Genomic DNA, 23,822 nt, shown 5'->3' with positions numbered 1-23,822 from the left:
AGAATAGAGTAGAATATAATAGAAAGAAATAGAATGAAATAGAATAGAGTACAATAGAATAAAACAGAATAGAGTAGAATATAATAGAAAGGAATAGAATGAAATAGAATAGAGTACAATAGAATAAAACAGAATAGAGTAGAATATAATAGAAAGAAATAGAATGAAATAGAATAGAGTACAATAGAATAAAACAGAATAGAGTAGAATATAATAGAAAGAAATAGAATGAAATAGAATAGAGTACAATAGAGTAAAACAGAATAGAGTAGAATATAATAGAAAGAAATAGAATGAAATAGAATAGAGTACAATAGAGTAAAACAGAATAGAGTAGAATATAATAGAAAGAAATAGAATGAAATAGAATAGAGTACAATAGAATAAAACAGAATAGAGTAGAATATAATAGAAAGAAATAGAATGAAATAGAATAGAGTACAATAGAGTAAAACAGAATAGAGTAGAATATAATAGAAAGAAATAGAATGAAATAGAATAGAGTACAATAGAATAAAACAGAATAGAGTAGAATATAATAGAAAGAAATAGAATGAAATAGAATAGAGTACAATAGAATGAAACAGAATAGAGTAGAATATAATAGAAAGGAATAGAATGAAATAGAATAGAGTACAATAGAATAAAACAGAATAGAGTAGAATATAATAGAAAGGAATAGAATGAAATAGAATAGAGTACAATAGAATAAAACAGAATAGAGTAGAATATAATAGAAAGGAATAGAATGAAATAGAATAGAGTACAATAGAGTAAAACAGAATAGAGTAGAATATAATAGAAAGAAATAGAATGAAATAGAATAGAGTACAATAGAATAAAACAGAATAGAGTAGAATATAATAGAAAGACATAGAATGAAATAGAATAGAGTACCATAGAATAAAACAGAATAGAGTAGAATATAATAGAAAGAAATAGAATGAAATAGAATAGAGTACAATAGAATAAAACAGAATAGAGTAGAATATAATAGAAAGAAATAGAATGAAATAGAATAGAGTACAATAGAATAAAACAGAATAGAGTAGAATATAATAGAAAGAAATAGAATGAAATAGAATAGAGTACAATAGAATAAAACAGAATAGAGTAGAATATAATAGAAAGGAATAGAATGAAATAGAATAGAGTACAATAGAATAAAACAGAATAGAGTAGAATATAATAGAAAGAAATAGAATGAAATAGAATAGAGTACAATAGAATAAAACAGAATAGAGTAGAATATAATAGAAAGAAATAGAATGAAATAGAATAGAGTACAATAGAATAAAACAGAATAGAGTAGAATATAATAGAAAGGAATAGAATGAAATAGAATAGAGTACAATAGAATAAAACAGAATAGAGTAGAATATAATAGAAAGAAATAGAATGAAATAGAATAGAGTACAATAGAATAAAACAGAATAGAGTAGAATATAATAGAAAGAAATAGAATGAAATAGAATAGAGTACAATAGAGTAAAACAGAATAGAGTAGAATATAATAGAAAGGAATAGAATGAAATAGAATAGAGTACAATAGAATAAAACAGAATAGAGTAGAATATAATAGAAAGATATAGAATGAAATAGAATAGAGTACAATAGAATAAAACAGAATAGAGTAGAATATAATAGAAAGGAATAGAATGAAATAGAATAGAGTACAATAGAATAAAACAGAATAGAGTAGAATATAATAGAAAGAAATAGAATGAAATAGAATAGAGTAGAATAGAATAGAATAGAATGAAATATAATAGAAAAAAATAGAGTAGAATAGAATAAAATAGAATAGAGTAGAATATAATGGAAAGAAATAGAATGAAATAGAATAGAATAAAATGGAGTACAATAGAATAAAATAGAATAGAATAGAGAACAGTCGAGTAGAGTAGAATAGAAAAGAATAGAATAAGATAGAATAGAAGAGAATAGAACAACAGAATAAAATTGAGTAGAATAGAATAGAATAAAATAGAATAGAAAGGAATAGAGCAGAATAGAAGAGACTAGAGCAGAATAGGATAGAATAGAATTAAATAGAATAGAATAGAATAGAATAGAATACAGTGGAAAACAGTAGAATAGAAAAGAATAGAATAGAAAAGAGTAGAATAGAATAATAATAAAACAGAACAGAATAGACTAGAATAAAATAAAATAGAATAGAATAAAATAGAGTAGAATAGAATAAAATAAAATAGAATAGAATAGAATACATGACAATAGAATAAAACAGAACAGAATAGACTAGAATAGAATATTATAGAATAGAAAAGAGTAGAATTGAATAGAATGAGATGGAATAGAACTGAGTAGAATAGAATAGACCACAATAGAATAGAATAGAATAAAATACAGTAGAAATAGAATACAATAGAAATGAATAGAATACAAAGGAGTAGAATACAATAGAATGAAATAAAGTAGAATAGAATAAAATAGTGTAGAATAGAGTAGAACAGAATAGAATGAATTAGAATAGAGTAGAACAGAATAGAATGAATTAGAATAGTAGTATAGTAGAGTAGAATAGAATAGAATTGAGTAGAATAGAATAGAGTGAATAGAATAGAATGGAGTAGAGTAGAATAGAATAGAAAGGAATAGAGCAGAAATGAAGAGACTAGAGCAGAATAGAGTAGAATAGAATAGAAAAGAATACAATAGAAGTAGAATAGAACGAAATAGAATAGAATAGAATAGAGAAAATAGAAAAGTGTAGAATAAAATAGAATAGAATGGAAAAGAATAGAAGCAAATAGAATAGAATAAAGTTGAATTAAATAGAGTAGAATAGAAAAGAATACACTTGAATAGAGGAAATTAAACCATAATGAAATAGAATAGAATAAAAGGAGTAGACTAAAGTAGAATAGAATAAAATAACAGAATAGAAAGTGTAGAATAAAGATGGAATTAAATAGAATAGAATAGAATAGTTGAAGAAAAGTTAAGGAAAGTAGAATGGACTGAAAAAGAAAAAAATTGAGTTGAATAGAATAGAACTAAATAAAATGGAGTAGAATAAAAAAGAATAGAAATAGAAGCGAATAGAATAGAAAAGAATAGATTCGAATAGCATAGAGTAGAATAAAATAGAGTAGAGTAGAATAGAATGAGATAAAATAGAATTGAATAAAATAGAATGCATTGAATAGAATAGAGTAGAATAAAAAAGATTAAAATAGAACAGAGTAGAATTGCATACAGAAAAATAGAATATAAAAGAATAGAAGAATACTATAGAAAAAACAAAATAGAATAAAATGAAAAAGATTACAGAATAGAATAGAGTAGCGTAGAATATATTAGAATAGAATTGAGTAGAATAGAATAGAGTTGAATACAGTAGAGTAGAATAGAATAACAACAGAATTAAATAGAGTAGTATAGAATAGGAGAGAATAGATTTAAATAAAATAGAACAGAGTAGAATAGAATAAGAACAGAATTAAATAGAGTAGAATGAATAGAAGAGAATAGAATAAAATAAAATATATTAAAATAGAATGACTAGAATAGAATAAACTGGAATGAATAGAATAGAGTAGAGCAGAATAGAATAGAAGGCCTTTATTGTCTCTCGCCGCTCTGATTGGCCCGTAGTGTATGTGACAGACACAACGTTCGTCCAATCACCTTCAGAGACTGTTTAAAAGGTCTTCTCCTTTCCAAACACTTTCTATGAGAGGTTTCCCTCATGAATGTGAAACATCTCCATGTGATAGTTTCTGAAAGAGTCTGTCTGGCATTCCAGCTTAAGATTCCCTGGATAACCAAACATGATGATGTGATTTTCCATAATATGCATCCTTAGAGATTCAGGAGAAGTTTAAAGGACCATCATGTCCACAAACAGCTTTGAGGATGTCTGAGATGAGCAGCAGCATTGATGATGGACAGGAGGAGCTAGGTGACTGTTAGCATTCTGTGGATTATCTGTGGATACCAGCAGGTCATCCTGGAGATGACTGGAACGTTAAATACCTATCAAGTTAATATAAACCCATGATTGGGTAACATCCCATCTCTTACTCTTCTCTCCACACTTTCTCCTCCAATCAGATGTTGCCCCTTCCCCTCACACTTTGATTGACACCTCATACCAGCCAATCACTGCTCTCCACTCCTCCACCTTCAGCACAATAATTTAACTCATCTGTTTTCTCTCTCTCTGACATTAATCTGTTGTTTTTCCTTTTTCTGTTTTTCTGTTTTCTTTCCCTCCATTTCATCCCACCCTCTGCTCCGCCCCCACCAATCAGACGGAGACATTCTCACTCCTACACTTACTACCTGTAAGTAACCTGTTCTACCTCTGAGCCCTCACCTGTGACCATACCCAGCATCAGATGTCAATGCCTGAAACCCAAAATCCCTAAACCTGCAGCACCTTAGACCCTAAAGCCCTGAAAGCCTAAACCCTTGGAACCCCCACGACCTTACCTCAGAATCAGAGGTCAAAGGTCAATGCCTGAAACACCCAAAACCCTAAAACCCTTAAAACCTAAACCCTTAGAACCCCCACGACCTTACCTCAGCATCAGAGGTAAAAGGTCAATGCCCAACACACCTAAAACCCTGAAAGCCTTAACCCTTAGAACCCCCACGACCTTACCTCAGAATCAGAGGTCAAAGGTCAATGCCTGAAACACCCAAAACCCTAAAACCCTTAAAACCTAAACCCTTAGAACCCCCACGACATTACCTCAGCATCAGAGGTAAAAGGTCAATGCCTGAAACACCCAAAACCCTGAAAGCCTTAACCCTTAGAACCCCCATGACCTTACCTCAGCATCAGAGGTCAAAGGTCAATGCCTGAAACACAAAAAAACTTAAAAGCCTAAACCCTTAGAACCCCCACGACCTTACCTCAGCATCAGAGGTCAAAGGTCAATGCCTGACACACCCAAAACCCTGAAAGCCTTAACCCTTAGAACCCCCATGACCTTACCTCAGCATCAGAGGTCAAAAGTCAATGCCTGACACACCCAAAATCCCTGAAAGCCTAAACCCTCAGAACCCCCATGACCTTACCTCAGCATCAAAGGTCAAAGGTCAATGCCTGACACACCCAAAACCCTGAAAGCCTAAACCCTTAGAACTCCCACGTCCTTACCTCAGCATCAAATTCAAACCCTGAAACACCTTAAACCTCAAAACCCTTGGCCCCTTAAGCCCCAAACACCGTAAACCCTAGAGCCGTCAGTTTAAACCCTAACAACAGGCATGATTTACCTCAGCATCAAAGGTCAAAGGTCAATGCCTGAAACACCCAAAAAGCTTAAACCCTGATACCCTAAATGACAAAACCTTTACACCCTGATACCCTAAACACCAAAACCCTTACACCCTGATATCCTGAATGCCGAAACCCTTACACCCTGATACTCTAAACACCAAAACCCTTACACCCTGGTATCCTGAATGCCGAAACCCTTACACCCTGATACCCTAAACACCAAAACCCTTACACCCTGGTATCCTGAATGCCGAAACCCTTAAACCTTGATACCCTAAAACCCCCCAAACCCAAATCCTCTGAAACACCTCCAACCCTAAAACCCTAAGACACTTGGGACATTAAACACCTTAGCCCCTTAAAACCTGAACCCTATAACACCTAAACACCGGCTACTTTACCCCACCTGTCTTTAGATGCTGGTAACAGTGTAGACTGGCTGTTCTTAGTCCTGGTAGTATTTGTTAGTAGTACTCATCCTCAGCTGTCGCCATGGCGATAGTTAGCTTTAGTTGTAGTTCTCATTAGAAGTCTTTTATCTGTCTTACTCTCAGTCCCTGATCACATCCTCAGTCTACGGACTAAACCTTTTTAGAAGATGTTTGGGTTCTCATGGATCCAGAGGTTAGGGTGAAACCGTGGCACAGATGGACTGAGAGGAAACTGGACTAACAGCATGCTAGCTGGGTTGACCTGCTGTACCTGTGGGCCAGTTTTGGTGTGTTTCCTTCCCTAGCCTTCCCAGTCTCCTCGTCCTGATTGGTCCTTTCTTTACCTGCTGTTTGTTTGCTGTTTCACTGTGAAGAGTAAAAATAAAACCGGAAAGTCATCGGTTTGATCAATAGAAGTTAGAGAGCAGAGAAACCTGAGTTTCCCCTCCAGGTTTCACTGAATTATCTCCAACCGACGCCTCCACACGGAGACGGGGCGACACACACGCCAACGCAGGTCAATGTGTGTGTGTGTGTGTGTGTTTATCATGAGTGTGTAACAGCTGGTTTACATCCATACACGTCTATCTGATCCACCAAGAGTCTGTTTACCTTCACTGGCAGAAATATCCTCTCAGAGACCAACCACAGGTTTCATGTTTTGGTCTAAGCAGAGTTTTAGTTTTTAGTTTTTAGTGTTACGGATTATTTACTTTTTTACCGATCTTATAAATCAGTCACGGTCAATTTATTTTCTCTTTTACAAAAAAATCTTCTCTAATGTCAAAGTAAAACAGATTTCTACAAAGAAATGTCATTATATAAAAATCAGTGATGTAAAATCAGTGAGTTCATAAATATTCCTCCTTCTAGGCAGTCTTTAGTAGAGTCTCCTCTGTCTGCAGTCTCAGCTCTGAGTCTGTGTGGATAGGTCTCAGTCTCTCTGAGTCAGTGTGGATAGGTCTCAGTCTCTCTGAGTCTGTGTGGATAGGTCTCAGTCTCTCTGAGTCAGTGTGAATAGGTCTCAGTCTCTCTGAGTCTGTGTGGATAGGTCTCAGTCTCTCTGAGTCTGTGTGGATAGGTCTCAGTCTCTCTGAGTCAGTGTGAATAGGTCTCAGTCTCTCTGAGTCTGTGTGGATAGGTCTCAGTCTCTCTGAGTCAGTGTGAATAGGTCTCAGTCTCTCTGAGTCTGTGTGGATAGGTCTCAGTCTCTCTGAGTCTGTGTGGATAGGTCTCAGTCTCTCTGAGTCTGTGTGGATAGGTCTCGGTCTCTCTGAGTCCGTGTGGATAGGTCTCAGTCTCTCTGAGTCAGTGTGAATAGGTCTCGGTCTCTCTGAGTCCGTGTGGATAGGTCTCAGTCTCTCTGAGTCAGTGTGAATAGGTCTCGGTCTCTCTGAGTCTGTGTGGATAGGTCTCGGTCTCTCTGAGTCTGTGTGGATAGGTCTCAGTCTCTCTGAGTCAGTGTGAATAGGTCTCAGTCTCTCTGAGTCTGTGTGGATAGGTCTCAGTCTCTCTGAGTCAGTGTGAATAGGTCTCAGTCTCTCTGAGTCTGTGTGGATAGGTCTCAGTCTCTCTGAGTCAGTGTGGATAGGTCTCGGTCTCTCTGAGTCAGTGTGGATAGGTCTCAGTCTCTCTGAGTCTGTGTGGATAGGTCTCGGTCTCTCTGAGTCCGTGTGGATAGGTCTCAGTCTCTCTGAGTCAGTGTGAATAGGTCTCGGTCTCTCTGAGTCCGTGTGGATAGGTCTCAGTCTCTCTGAGTCAGTGTGAATAGGTCTCAGTCTCTCTGAGTCAGTGTGAATAGGTCTCGGTCTCTCTGAGTCCGTGTGAATAGGTCTCAGTCTCTCTGAGTCCGTGTGGATAGGTCTCAGTCTCTCTGAGTCCGTGTGGATAGGTCTCGGTCTCTCTGAGTCTGTGTGGATAGGTCTCGGTCTCTCTGAGTCTGTGTGGATAGGTCTCGGTCTCTCTGAGTCTGTGTGGATAGGTCTCGGTCTCTCTGAGTCTGTGTGGATAGGTCTCGGTCTCTCTGAGTCTGTGTGGATAGGTCTCGGTCTCTCTGAGTCTGTGTGGATAGGTCTCGGTCTCTCTGAGTCTGTGTGGATAGGTCTCAGTCTCTCTGAGTCTGTGTGGATAGGTCTCGGTCTCTCTGAGTCTGTGTGGATAGGTCTCAGTCTCTCTGAGTCTGTGTGGATAGGTCTCGGTCTTTTCTGAGTCTGTGTGGATAGGTCTCGGTCTCTGAGAGTGCGTGTGGTTAGGTCTCGGTCTCTCTGAGTCTGTGTGGATAGGTCTCGGTCTCTGAGAGTGCGTGTGGTTAGGTCTCGGTCTCTCTGAGTCTGTGTGGATAGGTCTCGGTCTCTCTGAGTCTGTGTGGATAGGTCTCAGTCTCTCTGAGTCTGTGTGGATAGGTCTCAATCAGGATCAAACATCAGGACTCTGGAATTTTACTCCATTCTTCTTTGATAAACTGCTCAAGCTCTGTCAGGGATCAGGTTTGAAGACACTAATCCTGTCTTCGACTGAGGTCTGGTCTTTGTCTCGGCCACTCCAGAACATTCTCCTTGTTGTCTTTAAACCATTTCTGTGTAGCTTTCTCTGGATGCTTCAGGTCTTTGTCTGACTGGAAAATAAATCTTCTCTAAGCCGTAGTTCTCTGTCAGACTGAAGAAGATGGTCCTCCAGGATTTTCCTACATTCTACCCTTTACCTTTACAAGCCTTCCAGGGCTGGCTGCTGAGAAGCATCCCCACAGCACAATGCTGCCACCAGCATGCTCCACAGTGGGGATGGTGTGTTTGTGGTGATGTCAGTGTTTGGCGTCTTGTCTGATGGTCTCAAAGCTCCATTCTGGTCTCATCAGACCAAAGAACTTTCTTCCTCTTGACCATGGAGTCTCCCACAGTCCTTCTGGTGAACTCTAGTCCAGATTGAATCTGAGTTTTCTTCAACAGTGTCTTTCTCTTTGCCACTCTCCCATAAAGCTCTGACTGGTGAAGAACCCGGCCAACAGTTGTTGTCTGCAGAGTCTCTCCATCTCAGCTGCTGAAGCTTGGAGCTCCTTCAGAGTAGTCACAGGTGTCTTGGTGTCCTCTCTCACTAGTCTCCTTCTTGCACGCCCACTCAGTGTGTGAGGACGGTCTGATCTAGGCAGATTTACACATGTGACATAGTCCTTCATTTCTTCATGATGGATTTAACTGAACTCTGGGGGATGTTCAGAGACTTGGAGATGTTTTGTCTCCATCCCTGAATTAGACTTTTCAGTAACCTTTTCTCTGAGTGTTCCTTTGTCTTCATGGTGTAATGGTAGCCATGAATACTGATGAACCAGTGACTGGACCTTCTGGACACAGTGAGACTACAAGCACCAAGTGTCTGGACCTCTGTTGGATTAGATCAGTCACTGATTTTACATGACAAGTTTTTATTTCACTGACATTACTGAGTAGAAATCTGTTTCACTTTGACATTAAAGACGGATTTTTTATTGTTTTTTTTTTTTTTTGGTTAAATAAGCCAAATGACATGGGGTGGGGGGACTTGTCCCGGAGGATTCTCAGTCAACCCCTGAACTGTAGACCTCATGGAGGTGTAAAACCAGCAGGAAGTAGCTCTGGTGTTCTCCGTGAGGGCTAGAGATCCTCGTCCGCTGCGATCATAAAGTGTTTTATCGTCCTGAAGGAGGCCGGCTGAGCGTGAGCAGCAGAGCAGGGTTAATAGAATTAGCCGGCTGTAATAAACCTGTCTGATCAAATGATCGTTACACGGAGAGCTACACCTCCACACACACTAACGCACGTCCATTAAAGCTAACAGCATTGTCCTGCCGCTCATTAGATTAGCATAGATTAGCCTTGACACGCATCCGAGGGTGTGTGTTCATGTTAAGTGATGCTAAATCAATCAACCCCCGACACTCCTCTGATGATGCACACATTAACGCACACGCAGCAGCGTGCACACGGAGCCTCTGCTGAAATATAAAAGCTCTTTAGATACACGCCGTATGTGCGTGTTTGTTCCTGTGCTCGTGCGTGGGAGGCGGGGTCAGAGGTCTGAGGTTCCTACAGCTGATTGGAGTCAGAGGTCTCCTCGGCTCTGCAGGAAAATGAAAAAGACACAAAGAGAGAAAAAATAGAGAAAAACAGATGAAAACATCCTGAAGGAAACATGAACTCTGATTTTGTTTCATCAGGAAACATCAGCAGCAAACTCAGAGTGTCTGAGCGTTTCAGAACCTGGATCACATCCTGGTCAGGTTTAGTCTCAGGTTTAGTCTAAAGGCTGACCCGCTCTTTAGTTCAGTTTGAATCATTCTTTACATTTACGTCACATCTTCTCTTCGGCTCAGTCTGGAGTCAAACTGACATCTGTGTTTATCCAATCAGATCATCAGACTCAAAATAAATCTGTTCATATCAGAGATGAGCTGAGTCAGGGCTAAAGTGAGGAAGTCATTCCTCCTGACCCTGATGCCTGGATGTTCCATCCTTGGTGAGAACTGTCAGTGAGTCTCTAACATCACTGTGGAGGAATGTTGTCCCATTCTTCTCTGCAGAATAGTTTTCATTCAGCCTCACTGGAGGGTTTTCCAGCATGTTTAAGGTCACAGCATCTCAGTCAGATCTAAGTCCAGACTTTGACTAGACCACTCCAGAACCTTCATTAGTCTTTAGTCCATTCAGAGGTGGACTTGCTGGAGTGTTTGGGATCATGGTCCTGCTCCATAACCCAAGTGGTCTTGATCTTGAGGTCATGAGCTGATGGTCGGACATTCTCCTTCAGGATTTCCTGCTAGAGAGCAGAATTCATGGTTCTAGTGGTCCAGGTCCTGGTCCAGACCATCACACTACCACCACCATGTCTGACTGTTGGTCTGATGAAACACTGGGTTAGTTTGACTCCAGGTGAACGGGACGCACACCTTCCAGAAAGTTCCTCTCCTGTCTGGTCAGTCCCCAGAATATTTTCCCAGAAGTCTTTGGGATCATCAGGACGGTTTTAGTCAAATGTGAGACGAATCCTTCGTGTTCTTGTTGGTCAGCAGTGGTTTTGGTCTTGGATCTCTCCCATGATGCCATTGTTGCCTAGTCTCTTTTTGATGTTGAATCATGACCTCTGACCTTAACTGAGTCAGTGAGGCCTGCAGATCTTTAGATGTAGTTCTGGGATTCTTCTGGGACCTCCTGGATGATGGCTGGAGTCCCAAAGTCCAGTGGCCAGTGAAACTGAGGTCACCTTTCCAAGAAACGCGGTTAATCACAACTCATGATTAAAAGGGGGCGGGGTTATTTTTTATCCTAGAATTAGTTGGACCCTGATGTTAGGGCCTCCACAGGGACCTTTAGGGAAATTGAAAATTAAATGTGTTATTTTTCACTCTTGGATGCTTATTCACAGTCTTGGCACATGCCCTGATCACTGAAAGTCATTTTTGATTAATTCTTCATATCTGATCTACACCAAGGCTCGTTTCTTGGTCCCAGCATTAGCCTTCTTTGGCTAATCCTGAAACCACCTGTGCACACACTTAACCCTGAAGAGATCTTAGGGACATTTTGTGCCATTCAGTTTTTTATTTTCAAGCCATTTTTGCTGTGTTGAATGAATAGAGCTCAGATTTGTTAGAGGGTATTCATTTTTAAAAATGATAAGAATAGTTTAGCCTAAAACGGCTAAGCTACACAAAAACTGACACATTTGTTACTCAGGACCAAAAGTGTCCCATTGAAAACCATTGAAATGACATTTTTGACCCCACATTTATCTTAACATGAACTAATGCATTCACTTCTGTTAAGATTTCATTTTGGACTACTAGCTTTCAATTTTAAATTCTATATATGCCCACCAGATGGCGCTACTTTTTCCCATTCAAAGCCTGCTGGGTGCCAGTGGAGTTGTGTAAATATACAGGCCTTTAAAGGGTTAAAACCCCCAAAATATGATTCATGGTTGATATGTTTATTTCAGGCTGAAGTAGTTATGAAATATTAACTCCTTAAAAGTGAAAAAAAAAATATTAGTGTATATTATTTTTACAGGGCTGCACGGCGGCGCAGGGGGTAGCGCTGTTGCCTCACAGCAAGAAGGTTTACTTCCTGGTCAGGGCCTTTCTGTGTGGCGTTTGCATGTTCTCCCCGTGCACGCGTGGGTTCTCTCCGGGTACTTCGGCTTCCTCCCACCACCAGAAACATGCTCATTAGGTTAACTGGTGACTCTAAATTGCCCATAGGTGTGAGTGTGAGCGTGCCTGGTTGTCTGTCTCTATATGTCGGCCCTGTGATTGGCTGGCGACCAGTCCAGGGTGTACCCTGCCTCTCGCCCAATGACAGCTGGGATAGGCTCCAGCTCCCCCGTGACCCCGAACGGGATAAGCGAAAAGAAAATGGATGGATTATTTTTACAGCAGTATTTTGGAGGCGGACATTTTTTGTCCATCGGGACAAACATGTTAGCGTACTAAAGAAAGTCTTAAAGGGTTAACAGTCATACTTACGGTTACTTTAGCATGCAGATGTATTTTATTTTTCTGTTTTATTTCTTATTTATCATTTTTATTTAGTGTCGTTGTCTTGTGCGTTGTGGTGTTCTGTGTTGGATCTCCTGCAGACTGAACCAGCTATGACACACCACAGAACTGAACCATCGCTGCTGAGCTAAACCCTGAGCCAAAAACCTCGGTCCAGACCCAGAGATACAGCCCCAGTTTGAACTGTAATGGTTGTGTGTTTGTCACATGTGAGGAATTTTCCCTGCTTATTCCTGCGCCCATCATCCATCCGTGCTCAGTGAAACCTCTGTAATGGAAAAAAGAAAAAAACATCTTGAAGAGAAAACTGTGTCCACTTTAAAAGCTGTGTATTTTCTCTCTTTCTATTCCGAGTGTGTTCATAAAAAAACATCCATTTGTACGATTACTCACACACACACTCACGGCGGAAAGTTTAACCCTGACCTGAAAATGGAAAAGGAAAAAAATAATGAAATAAATAAATAAATGTAAAAAACAAGCTTTTAAAGTGAAAACAGCATCAGTGAAAGCAGCGTTGCGTGTTTGTGTGTCCGTGTGTGTGGAGGTTAACACAGAGGACGGTGAAAGCGCCCGAGGAGAGGCTGCCCTCCTCCCCCTCATGTCACCTTTTTCTTCTTCTGTGGTTCAGTCAGATGGAGAAAACCTGCAGCGTTTCTTCTTCTCTGATTCAGAACAAACTCACAAATTTTCCCTCTGCTGAGAAAAACACGTCTGATTACAGGCTGACTCCATCTGAGCCGGGACTCTGCTGAAAAGGGGGAACTACAGGAATGGGTATTAACCACCATGAAGAAAGTCCAGTACTACTAACCTTTATTTAACACTTTATTGGCCTTAATTGATGAAGGAGTGATGAAGAGCTCTGTGTCTGTAAGACTTTAAATTGGGAATGACCCAGTCTTTCCCTCCGTTCATTTTGCTGGAACGTCTTCTCCTAGACTGAAGCAGGAGTGAAGTAAGGGTTAGTCCTTCAATAAAAACCCTGGACTGCTGAGCAGTACGAGCTTCATCAGACAAGAATGGGGATGAATGTAAGCCTCTATACTTCAACATTCGTGTCTTCAGCCCCCTCATGCTAACAGTCTGTTTGAGACAACAGTGGTGAACAGGCTCCTGTCCCAGCTTTTATGAAGTTTAGAGTTGATATTAGATGTCTTTGTGCTTTATATCCTTGATTATAGTTGAAAAGGATTTGCAAATGACTGTTTTACAATTGATTCATGTTTGACATAATGTCCCAACTTTTTTTGGAAACAGTGTTACTACTGCAGAAGTATCCTGGTTAGGAGTCATTTACTGTGTTTACATGCACACAGAAACACCTGGTAATCCATGTCCCTGTGCACATGAGAAACACCACTATCACTAATAACCCAGTCTGATCTGTGATCTGATTTTACAACATGAAACAAGGTACATTTGAAATTGAAGAGAATTAGAAACACAGTTAAATACCAACATTACGTTGTAGAAATGGCGGAGACTAAAGACGACCACACTGACACTAAAGACGACCACGCAAAGACGAAAGACGACCACACTGACACTGAGGACGACCACGCTGACTCTAAAGACGACCACACTGACACTAAAGACGATCACGCTGACACTAAAGACGGCCACACTGACACTAAAGACAACCACGCAAAGACGAAAGACGACCACACTGACACTAAAGACGGCCACACTGACACTAAAGACGATCACGCTGACACAAAAGACGGCCACACTGACACTAAAGACGGCCACACTGACACTAAAGACGGCCACACTGACACTAAAGATGATCACGCTGACACTAAAGACGGCCACACTGACACTAAAGACGTCCACACTGACACTAAAGACGACCACACTGACACTAAAGACGGCCACACTGACACTAAAGACGTCCACACTGACACTAAAGACGACCACACTGACACTAAAGACGGCCACACTGACACTAAAGACGGCCACACTGACACTAAAGACGATCACGCTGACACTAAAGACGACCACACTGACACTAAAGACGACCACACTGACACTAAAGACGGCCACACTGACACTAAAGACGGCCACACTGACACTAAAGACGATCACGCTGACACTAAAGACGACCACACTGACACTAAAGACGACCACGCTGACACTAAAGACGACCACGCTGACACTAAAGACGACCACACTGACACTAAAGACGACCACGCTGACACTAAAGACGACCACGCTGACACTAAAGACGACCACACTGACACTAAAGACGGCCACACTGACACTAAAGACGACCACGCTGACACTAAAGACGGCCACACTGACACTAAAGACGACCACACTGACACTAAAGACGACCACGCTGACACTAAAGACGACCACGCTGACACTAAAGACGACCACACTGACACTAAAGACGACCACGCTGACACTAAAGACAGCCACACTGACACTAAAGACGACCACGCAAAGACGAAAGATGACCACACTGACACTAAAGACGATCACACTGACACTAAAGACGATCACGCTGACACTAAAGACGACCACACTGACAGTAAAGACGACTACGCAAAGACGAAAAACGACCACAGAGACGAAAGACGACCACACAGAAACTAAAGACGGCCACACTGAGACTAAAGACGACCACAGAGACTAAAGACGACCACACAGAGACTAAAGACGACCACACAGAGACTAAAGAAGACCACACAGAGACTAAAGACGACCACAGAGACTAAAGATGACCTCAGAGACTAAAGACGACCACACAGAGACTAAAGACGACCACACAGAGACTAAAGACAACCACACAGAGACTAAAGACGACCATGCAAAGACGAAAGACGTCCATGCAAAGACGAAAGACGTCCATGCAAAGACGAAAGACAACCACACTGACACTAAAGGTAACGACACTGACACCAAAAAAGACCACGCAGACTAAAGATGACCACGCAGAGACTAAAGATGACCACACAGAGACTAAAGACGACCACACAGAGACTAAAGACGACCATGCAAAGACGAAAGACGACCACACTGATACTAAAGACGACCATGCAAAGACGAAAGACGACCAGGCTGACACTAAAGACGACCACACTGACACTAAAGACGACCACACTGACAGTAAAGACGACTACGCAAAGACGAAAGACGACCACAGAGACGAAAGACGACCACACAGAAACTAAAGACGACCACACAGAGACTAAAGACGACCACAGAGACTAAAGACATCCACAGAGACTAAAGACGACCACACAGAGACTAAAGACGACCACACAAAGACGAAAGACGACCACACAGAGATTAAAGACGACCACAGAGACTAAAGACGACCACAGAGACTAAAGACGACCACACAGAGACTAAAGACGACCACACAGAGACTAAAGACGACCACACTGACACTAAAGACGACCATGCAAAGACGAAAGACGTCCATGCAAAGACGAAAGACGTCCATGCAAAGACGAAAGACAACCACACTGACACTAAAGGTAACGACACTGACACCAAAAGAGACCACGCAGACTAAAGATGACCACGCAGAGACTAAAGACGACCACACTGACACTAAAGACGACCACGCTGACACTAAAGACGGCCACACTGACACTAAAGACGACCACGCTGACACTAAAAACGACCACGCAAAGACGAAAGACGACCACACTGACACTAAAGACGACCACGCTGACACTAAAGACGAACACGCAAAGACGAAAGACGACCACACTGACACTAAAGGTAACGACACTGACACCAAAAAAGACCACGCAGACTAAAGATGACCACGCAGAGACTAAAGACGACCACACTGACACTAAAGACGACCACGCAAAGACGAAAGACGACCACACTGACACTAAAGACGACCATGCAAAGATGAAAGGCAACCACACTGAAACTAAAGACCACCACACTGACACTAAAGACGGCCACGCTGACACTAAAAACGAACACACTGACACTAAAAACGACCACGCAAAGACGAAAGAGGACCACACTGACACTAAAGACGAACACGCTGACACTAAAGACGACCACGCTGACACTAAAGACGACCACGCTGACACTAAAGACAACCACGCTGACACTAAAGACGGCCACGCTGACACTAAAGACGACCACGCTGACACTAAAGACGACCACGCTGACACTAAAGACGGCCACGCTGACACTAAAGACGACCACGCTGACACTAAAGACGACCACGCTGACACTAAAGATGACCACACTGACACTAAAGACAGCCACACTGACACTAAGGACGACCACACAAAGATGAAAGACGACCACACTGACACTAAAGATGATCACGCTGACACTAAAGACGGCCACACTGACACTAAAGACGTCCACACTGACACTAAAGACGACCACACTGACACTAAAGACGGCCACAGAGACTAAAGACGACCACACAGACACTAAAGACGACCACAGAGACTAAAGACGACCACACAGACACTAAAGACGACCACAGAGACTTAAGACGACCACACAGAGACTAAAGACAACCACACAGACACTAAAGACGACCACAGAGACTAAAGACAACCACACAGACACTAAAGACGACCACAGAGACTAAAGACGACCACACAGACACTAAAGACGACCACAGAGACTTAAGACGACCACACAGAGACTAAAGACGACCACACAGAGACTAAAGACGACCACAGAGACTAAAGACGACCACAGAGACTAAAGACGACCACAGAGACTAAAGACGACCACAGAGACTCAAGGAAAAGAATGGAAAGGAGAAAGGAAAAGTTGATGACTGAGAGAGAGGGAGCGGGAGAGTGGTTTTATGGCTCATATATTTTTTAAAGCAGAACTAATTCATAAATTTACAACAGCCATTAACGTAAAATGGCCACAATCTCATCTACAGTTCTGTTAAAGTTCATTAAAGAGAATTCATACCACCTTAAAATCCTGCTGTGACCCCCTCCCTTATATTAAAGCTCGTTCTTACCACCTTAACTCAGATAAAACCCTGATAAATGAGAAAACAGCAGATCAATGCTCTGAACCACACCAGGCCAGGGTTTTATGGTGGTCCCTTTAAGTCTGGGTCTTTAGCATTGTGTTGTCTTAGCTTTAATGAATACCACTCATCTCTGAAGGTTGCTTTTTTATATTTTAGTGTGTTTTTTTCAGGTTAATGCCACGTTTATCCACTGGTGGTTCACCCTCAAACTGATGACTTTCTGTTTTGTTTTTGTCTCAACAGGAAGTTGGCGAAGAAAAGGAAGGAAACTCTAAGCTCCAGACAGGAAATGACTCTGATGGTCAACAACTCCCAACACACAACAGTGGTGGACACGCACACGCACACGCTTAATGGACGCAGTGAGTACACATACGCTCACACACTAACCTCACATTCTTGGTTTTCAGACAGGCTGATGAAAACTTTCAAAATAAGAAAAAATCTGTTTGAAAATTCAGGTGGAAACAAACAAAATGAGGAGACAAAAAATAAGACATTAAAAATTAATTTAGATACATAAAATATAATTCAAAGGTAGAGATAAATAAACCAGGCCGTTCATCCAGACTCAAACAGATGAAAAAGAACAAATGAAAAATATCAGAGGGTCAAATAATCCCTTTAAAATGATCACTGTTAAAAGTGTCTTTTTAATCTGATTAATTTGGGTTAGAGTTCATTTATTTCATTTGTATTCCTCATGAATTACACTGATTAACTGTATTTTTTGTCTGGATGTATTTAATCTCATTATTATTATTATTATTGTTATTGTTATCATTATAATTATTATTGTTATTATTATCATCATTATAATCTCGACATGCCCTCTGTGTCTTGAGATAAATATAAATCTTTGCTACACAAATGTTGGTTTATTGATTGATTTTTACGTGTTTTCTTTGTAATCTTCTGTTTTCTGATTGTTTTTTTATCTTCCTTTGTCTTGTTTTCACACCTTTTATCTCATCTTCAAGTCTTAAATCTTTTTTTTTATAATGTTGTTATTTTATTAGCTATGCTTTAATTCTTTCATTTCTTCAGCCTTCTTCACTTGAACTCTAGATAATCATCAGGTCTTAATGTTTTTATTCTCATCATTGTCTCTAATGACTTTATCACTTCTTTGTAATCAATAATATCTTCATTCATGTTAAGAGATGAAGACTAAATTGAATAAATGAAGATTTTTTTTATTTTAATGTTTTTATATATTTTCTTTGTTCTCTAAACTTTTTTCATCATGCCTCATTTTTAATATATCCACTTCTGTCTGTCTTTATTTCTTGAATCTCGTCTTCGAGTCTTTATCTCTGCATCATTTCTGTAATCACAACTTTGTTGTTTAAATTCACATTACTCTTCATTTTTTAAATCTTGTCATCATCTCTTTTATCTTGTGTTATTTATCTCTTTTACTCTTTTAGTTTTCATCTTCCTCTCACTTTTAGATTTATTGAATCTGATTTTATTTATTGAATTTATTGATTTGTTGTTTTTAGTCTTCATATTGCTCCCAAGTCCTAAATATTTTCTCTCTGTTATTTTATTTTTATGTCTTCAATCTTGACTTCAGGACTTGAATTTTATTTTTATCGTACATTTTTTAATATTTTGTCATTTTTAAGCTCATTTTAATTCCTTCAATCTCATGTTCACCTCTTCTTTTTTCCTTAACTCTTGCCTTTATTTGTTTAATTCAACCTTTTTTTTACCTAATCTTTGTAGCATTTATGTTTCTTTATGTCTGGTAAATCTCACCTGTTATATTTGTCTTTTCTGGGTTTCCTTAATTTGGTATTAATTTCTTTTTCCTGTCCCTATCAGTTTCATCACGTCTGTTACTGGATGACGTTTAAGCAAACATCACCGAGTCTCAGATTAAATCAGACTGAGATAAAATAATCCTGAGTTTAGAAGATACCACAGGCACTTTAACCTCTATGTCTGTAGCCAGTGTAGATCTTTGTTGACTCAATAATCAGATTATAATCCATGTAGAATCAATAATCTGATGGTTAATCTGAACAGAATCAATAATCTGATGGTTAATCTGAACTGAATCAATAATCTGATGGTTAATCTGAACTGAATCAATAATCTGATGGTTAATCTGAACTGAATCAATAATCTGATGGTTAATCTGAACTGAATCAATAATCTGATGGTTAATCTGAACTGAATCAATAATCTGATGGTTAATCCGAACAGAATCAATAATCTGATGGTTAATCTGAACTGAATCAATAATCTGATGGTTAATCTACACTGAATCAATAATCTGATGGTTAATCTGAACAGAATCAATAATCTGATGGTTAATCTGAACAGAATCAATAATCTGATGGTTAATCTGAACTGAATCAATAATCTGATGGTTAATCTGAACTGAATCAATAATCTGATGGTTAATCTGAACAGAATCAATAATCTGATGGTTAATCTGAACAGAATCAATAATCTGATGGTTAATCTGAACAGAATCAATAATCTGATGGTTAATCTGAACAGAATCAATAATCTGATGGTTAATCCCAGTCCTCGTTGGCTCTCTTTGTTTAGTAATCTGAGATGAAGGAGGCGATGTGGCTGCCGGTGATATGACTGGATGTGACTGAACGTTTTATCAGGATGTGACGGCTGTCAGCCTGGAGGAGGGGGAGGAGGGGGAGGAGGGGGAGGAGGGGGGTTGATGGAGGTGCAGAGGACGGAGGAGTCGACCTTCCCTCAGGCTTTCACCTCCTCTGAGCTCCGCCAGCTCACATTCTTCTTCTTCTCTTTTACTGCAGCTTTTCATGAAACACTGCTGCTGAATTGTAATATTTGTCTCTTCTGTACTCTTACGCTTGTTTTTACAGTAAAAACAGCTGCAGTAGTTTTTTCTAATTTTAAAAACTTAAAAGGTAAAATATATTCATAGGACTGTCTAAATAGGTTTAAAAAGAGAAATATTTTCTAAACATATATTTAGGTGATTCGTCCTGCTTCGCTTTGATTGAAGAGTCTTTTCTGAGGTTTCACATTTGGACTTTCATGCCTGAATGTCAGGGACAGAGCAGAGGATAGAGTCTGAGACTGGGTGGAAGAATGGGCCAGGATGTGTGGAAAAGGAGTCTGAGGACTGCCTGGTTGAAGGACAGCGCCCCCTAGGTGGTCGGCCCTGGCATGGGAAGCACCGACATAAACATCAGTCGTCATCAGTCATCTTGATGAAAACTGCCCTTGATTTGACAGCTGTGTTTCCATTAACATTTCCACAAAATGAGGGAGAAAAGCTTTTAAAAGATGCGCCACCCTCCTGTGGTACTAGTGACATGAACCAGGAAGTCCACTTTTAACAGCTTTTCTCCATCCATGAAAGGAAACAGTGGTTTAGATCAGTGAGAACATGTATGGAGTTTAGTTTTTACTGAACAGATTTCTGAAACTGAGACAAGAACAGAGCGCCGTTCTCTTCCTGCTCTGTTATCGTTTTGATTGGACAGGTGGTACTGAAGCAGCACAGCCTTCTCCATCAGGCCGTGAATATGCGGTGGATGTGAAAGGGTGGCGTTCCATGTCGCATGTACCTTTCTAAATGTCTTTAGAGTAAAACTCCTAACAGGAGCCAAGCTCATCCTGATGATGATGTGAAGACCTCTGAAATTCTGAGCCACAGGAGAGACCGGAGGCCGTCCGTCTGTTCTCTGATTATTTTGTCTGATTTTTTGAACCTTTTGTTTTTAAATTCAGACACTGATGCTGTTTGTCTCTGTCCAGCTGTGTCGTCTCCGTCCTCGTTCACCCTGAAGTCAAACACCATCAGCACCACGGTCCCTAACTCCTACTACCCAGGTAACGCACAAACACAGCTCCATCTCTATTCTGTCCCTGCTCTCACACAGAGACCGCAGCTCTTCTTTAAAATAAATCAGTCTGACTGGTATTAACAGGATTAAAGATGCTGAAAAACACGTGATAACGATAATTGACACTGAGTCCAGCACCGGTCAGATCTGTGGAATGAGACTATGGACGTTTTAAAAAGCTTTCTAAATGGATGTAGAGTTTCAGCTGTAGAGAGTGATGATATCAGATCAACAGACGGCTGTATCCCCGTTCACCTCTAGCTTCATCAAAGGTACAATGCTGTCCTTCTCTCTCCACAGAGTGCTCTGCATGCTTGCTTTCAGCACCGTCTAACTCTGGCAGGAGGCCGTGTTTCTCTCATGAACTTCATACAGCTTTAACTGTTAGGGCTGTATCTTTGCTTTAATAATCTGGTTTTGCTGAAAAGGTTTCCTGACTGAAGAACTTCAGGGTTCGACAAACAAACAGAAAGTTGCTAACAAAACGTCCGCCGTAGTTCCTCTCCCTCTTGCGTGTTCAGCTGATCAGCTACACCTGAATATCCTGCATGGAACATCAATGATCAGTTTGATTCCCAGAGCGGTCTATATTATTTACATCCCAAAGCATGATGGGAAATAAGACTGGAGGGGTTGTAAGCATCATCTGGTCTGAGCTGAACTTTCTTCTTCTATGGTTACCGTCTCCCTCTTTCTCTCTGCCTGTGTCTGCTGCTGACGCGTCCTGATGTCAGATCCCTTCGTGCCGACGGCCATTCTTGGTGAGACTCTTCTCCTTTCCTTCCTCTGTAGGACAGAGAGACTACCTGCACAGGTAGACAGACAGGAAGTGACCACAGACAGATGTAGGACAGAGCAGAGAGACAGCTGAGAGGACAGAGAGAGAAAGAGAGAGTGAGCTTCCATTCATCCCTGCTTGCTTCTCGTTCGGCTGCTTTTTGTTCTTTAGCCTTTTTTTCCTATGATTTTTTATTTTTTATATTTAAAAATATTTTGATTCTTTTTTTCAAACCCTCCATCTTTGTTTATAAAATGTCTGTATATGTTGATTTTTTAAATTCTATTTCTTTGTGATGTATTTTTAAAAATATTTTAAAGGTATGTCATCATTTTATTATTTTTTTCAAAGTTTAATTTATTTAAACATTAATTTAAATATTTCTAACTAAAATCATCCCTTTAATAATCATCTCAAAAGTTTGTTTTCATCAGAAGATAATTTTCAAATTTTAGTTTACTTTTGTAAATTTTTTTTATTTGTTTAACTTTAAATCTGTTCAGTGGAGTTTTTCTGTGGTGTTTACATTTTTGGTCAGGAACCTGTTTATTATTTTTGTTTATTTTTGTTTGTTTTGAGACGACGGTGGGCTTCACTCCATCCCCGCATCCACAACATTCCTGCGTGTCGTGTTGACGTCACGTCTGTCTGTGACCTCCAACCTCTGCATGGACACACACGCCCTCGTGGACGGGGGGGAGGAATCAATAAAACTAACAAAACACAAAAATCTTTATTCCTAAATGAACGGCAGAGTCAGTCAGAGGAGCCTAAGCTGAAATTCTCTGATTCTTGGAGGTCGTTGTGTATTTTTTTTCATTGAACATGAAGCTGGAAGTTAACAGACAAATCTGATATTTGATAGGGAAATAAAATCGTTAAAATAGTTCAGAATCATCCTTTAATTTCATCAACACAAACCAAAATCATCTTATTCAGTTAAAAATCATTTGATACATAATTTTAAAATGTAAATTACATTTTCATCATCAGTGAACGACTAGATTAAACTCTAAGATTTTTATGTGAAAAAAGAACAACAGCTGACTTTTTCAATATATATATATTTATATTTTTTATTTTATTTTATTTATACGATGACATTTATTTGTCGAACCCCTTTCACTCTCACTTTGAATAGAATGCAAAACAAAAATGTCAAAATAGTCTTTACCTTAAATATTTTATTAAAAATAAATAACATTTAAAAGGTCGAACATTTAAAGCCTGTAAGGAAAATAAATGTTGTTAAATGATTTTTTCAGGTTTTTCAGTAAAACTGACTGATGCTAACTTTCACATTATCTCTAAAATCACTACTTTACAAGAAAGGAACTTTTTTAAACACAGTGTTTAAAAATGGGAATTATTCCTTCTTAAAGATACAGTATGTAAAATTTTTACACTGAAATATCTATATTAATTCAGAAACGACCAGTCCTAGTGTATATATGTTTAACTGAGGTCTTACAGTATCTCAGATATTTCTTCCTGTCTTTTTTAAAGACAGAAGTTCTTGTTTTTTTTTTTTTATCATTGTAACAGGACATGTTTGGTCATGGTGGCTGCTCTAGGTTTCGATCGCCTAAACTTACCTCTGCAGGCTTCCTCTAAATACTACTTCCTGTTTTGAATTGAGGACTCTGTTCAGCATAAACATCACCTCATAAGGCGTTTTTACTCAACAGAAACCAATGGTTTGTTTCGTTCAAAAATTTCTCAGAATAAGGGAGTAATGCACTTTAAATGGTACTTTGTCGTTCATGCTGGAGAGATGCCTTTTTAACAGCTTTTCTCCCTCATAATGAGAAGTTTATGAATGAAAAAATAATGGGTCTTTTTTGTTTGGTAAAGACAGCTTATGAGGTGCCAGCAGAGCTGGTAGCTGACAGTATGATCCCTTAGATTTTTGTTGAAGGGGTATTAATATAACTAAAAGGAATTGAAACTTAAAAAAAAGAAAAAACTCCTGACAGATGTTTGTCA

At 39.5% G+C, this 23,822-nt stretch overlaps 1 protein-coding gene across 6 annotated transcripts in view; it reads left to right on the top strand.

Moving 5' to 3' along the window:
• Positions 1-23,822, top strand: part of LOC121527731 (receptor-type tyrosine-protein phosphatase mu-like) — a 262,989-nt gene that overhangs the window by 180,601 nt on the left and 58,566 nt on the right. For 3 of the 6 annotated variants that reach the window (XM_041814761.1, XM_041814758.1, XM_041814757.1), the window contains 3 exons: positions 17,451-17,569; positions 20,970-21,044; positions 21,793-21,819. In XM_041814761.1, the coding sequence (XP_041670695.1) occupies positions 17,451-17,569; positions 20,970-21,044; positions 21,793-21,819 (221 nt within the window). The remainder of the gene's footprint in view (positions 1-17,450; positions 17,570-20,969; positions 21,045-21,792; positions 21,820-23,822) is intronic. The other 3 variants (XM_041814762.1, XM_041814760.1, XM_041814759.1) reach the window with 1 other exon arrangement.

Source organism: Cheilinus undulatus, linkage group 19 (genome assembly GCF_018320785.1).
Source record: "Cheilinus undulatus linkage group 19, ASM1832078v1, whole genome shotgun sequence".
NCBI lineage: Eukaryota > Metazoa > Chordata > Actinopteri > Labriformes > Labridae > Cheilinus > Cheilinus undulatus.
The sequence above is the reverse complement of the archived record's forward strand: the minus strand, read 5'-3'. Positions and strand labels throughout refer to the sequence as shown.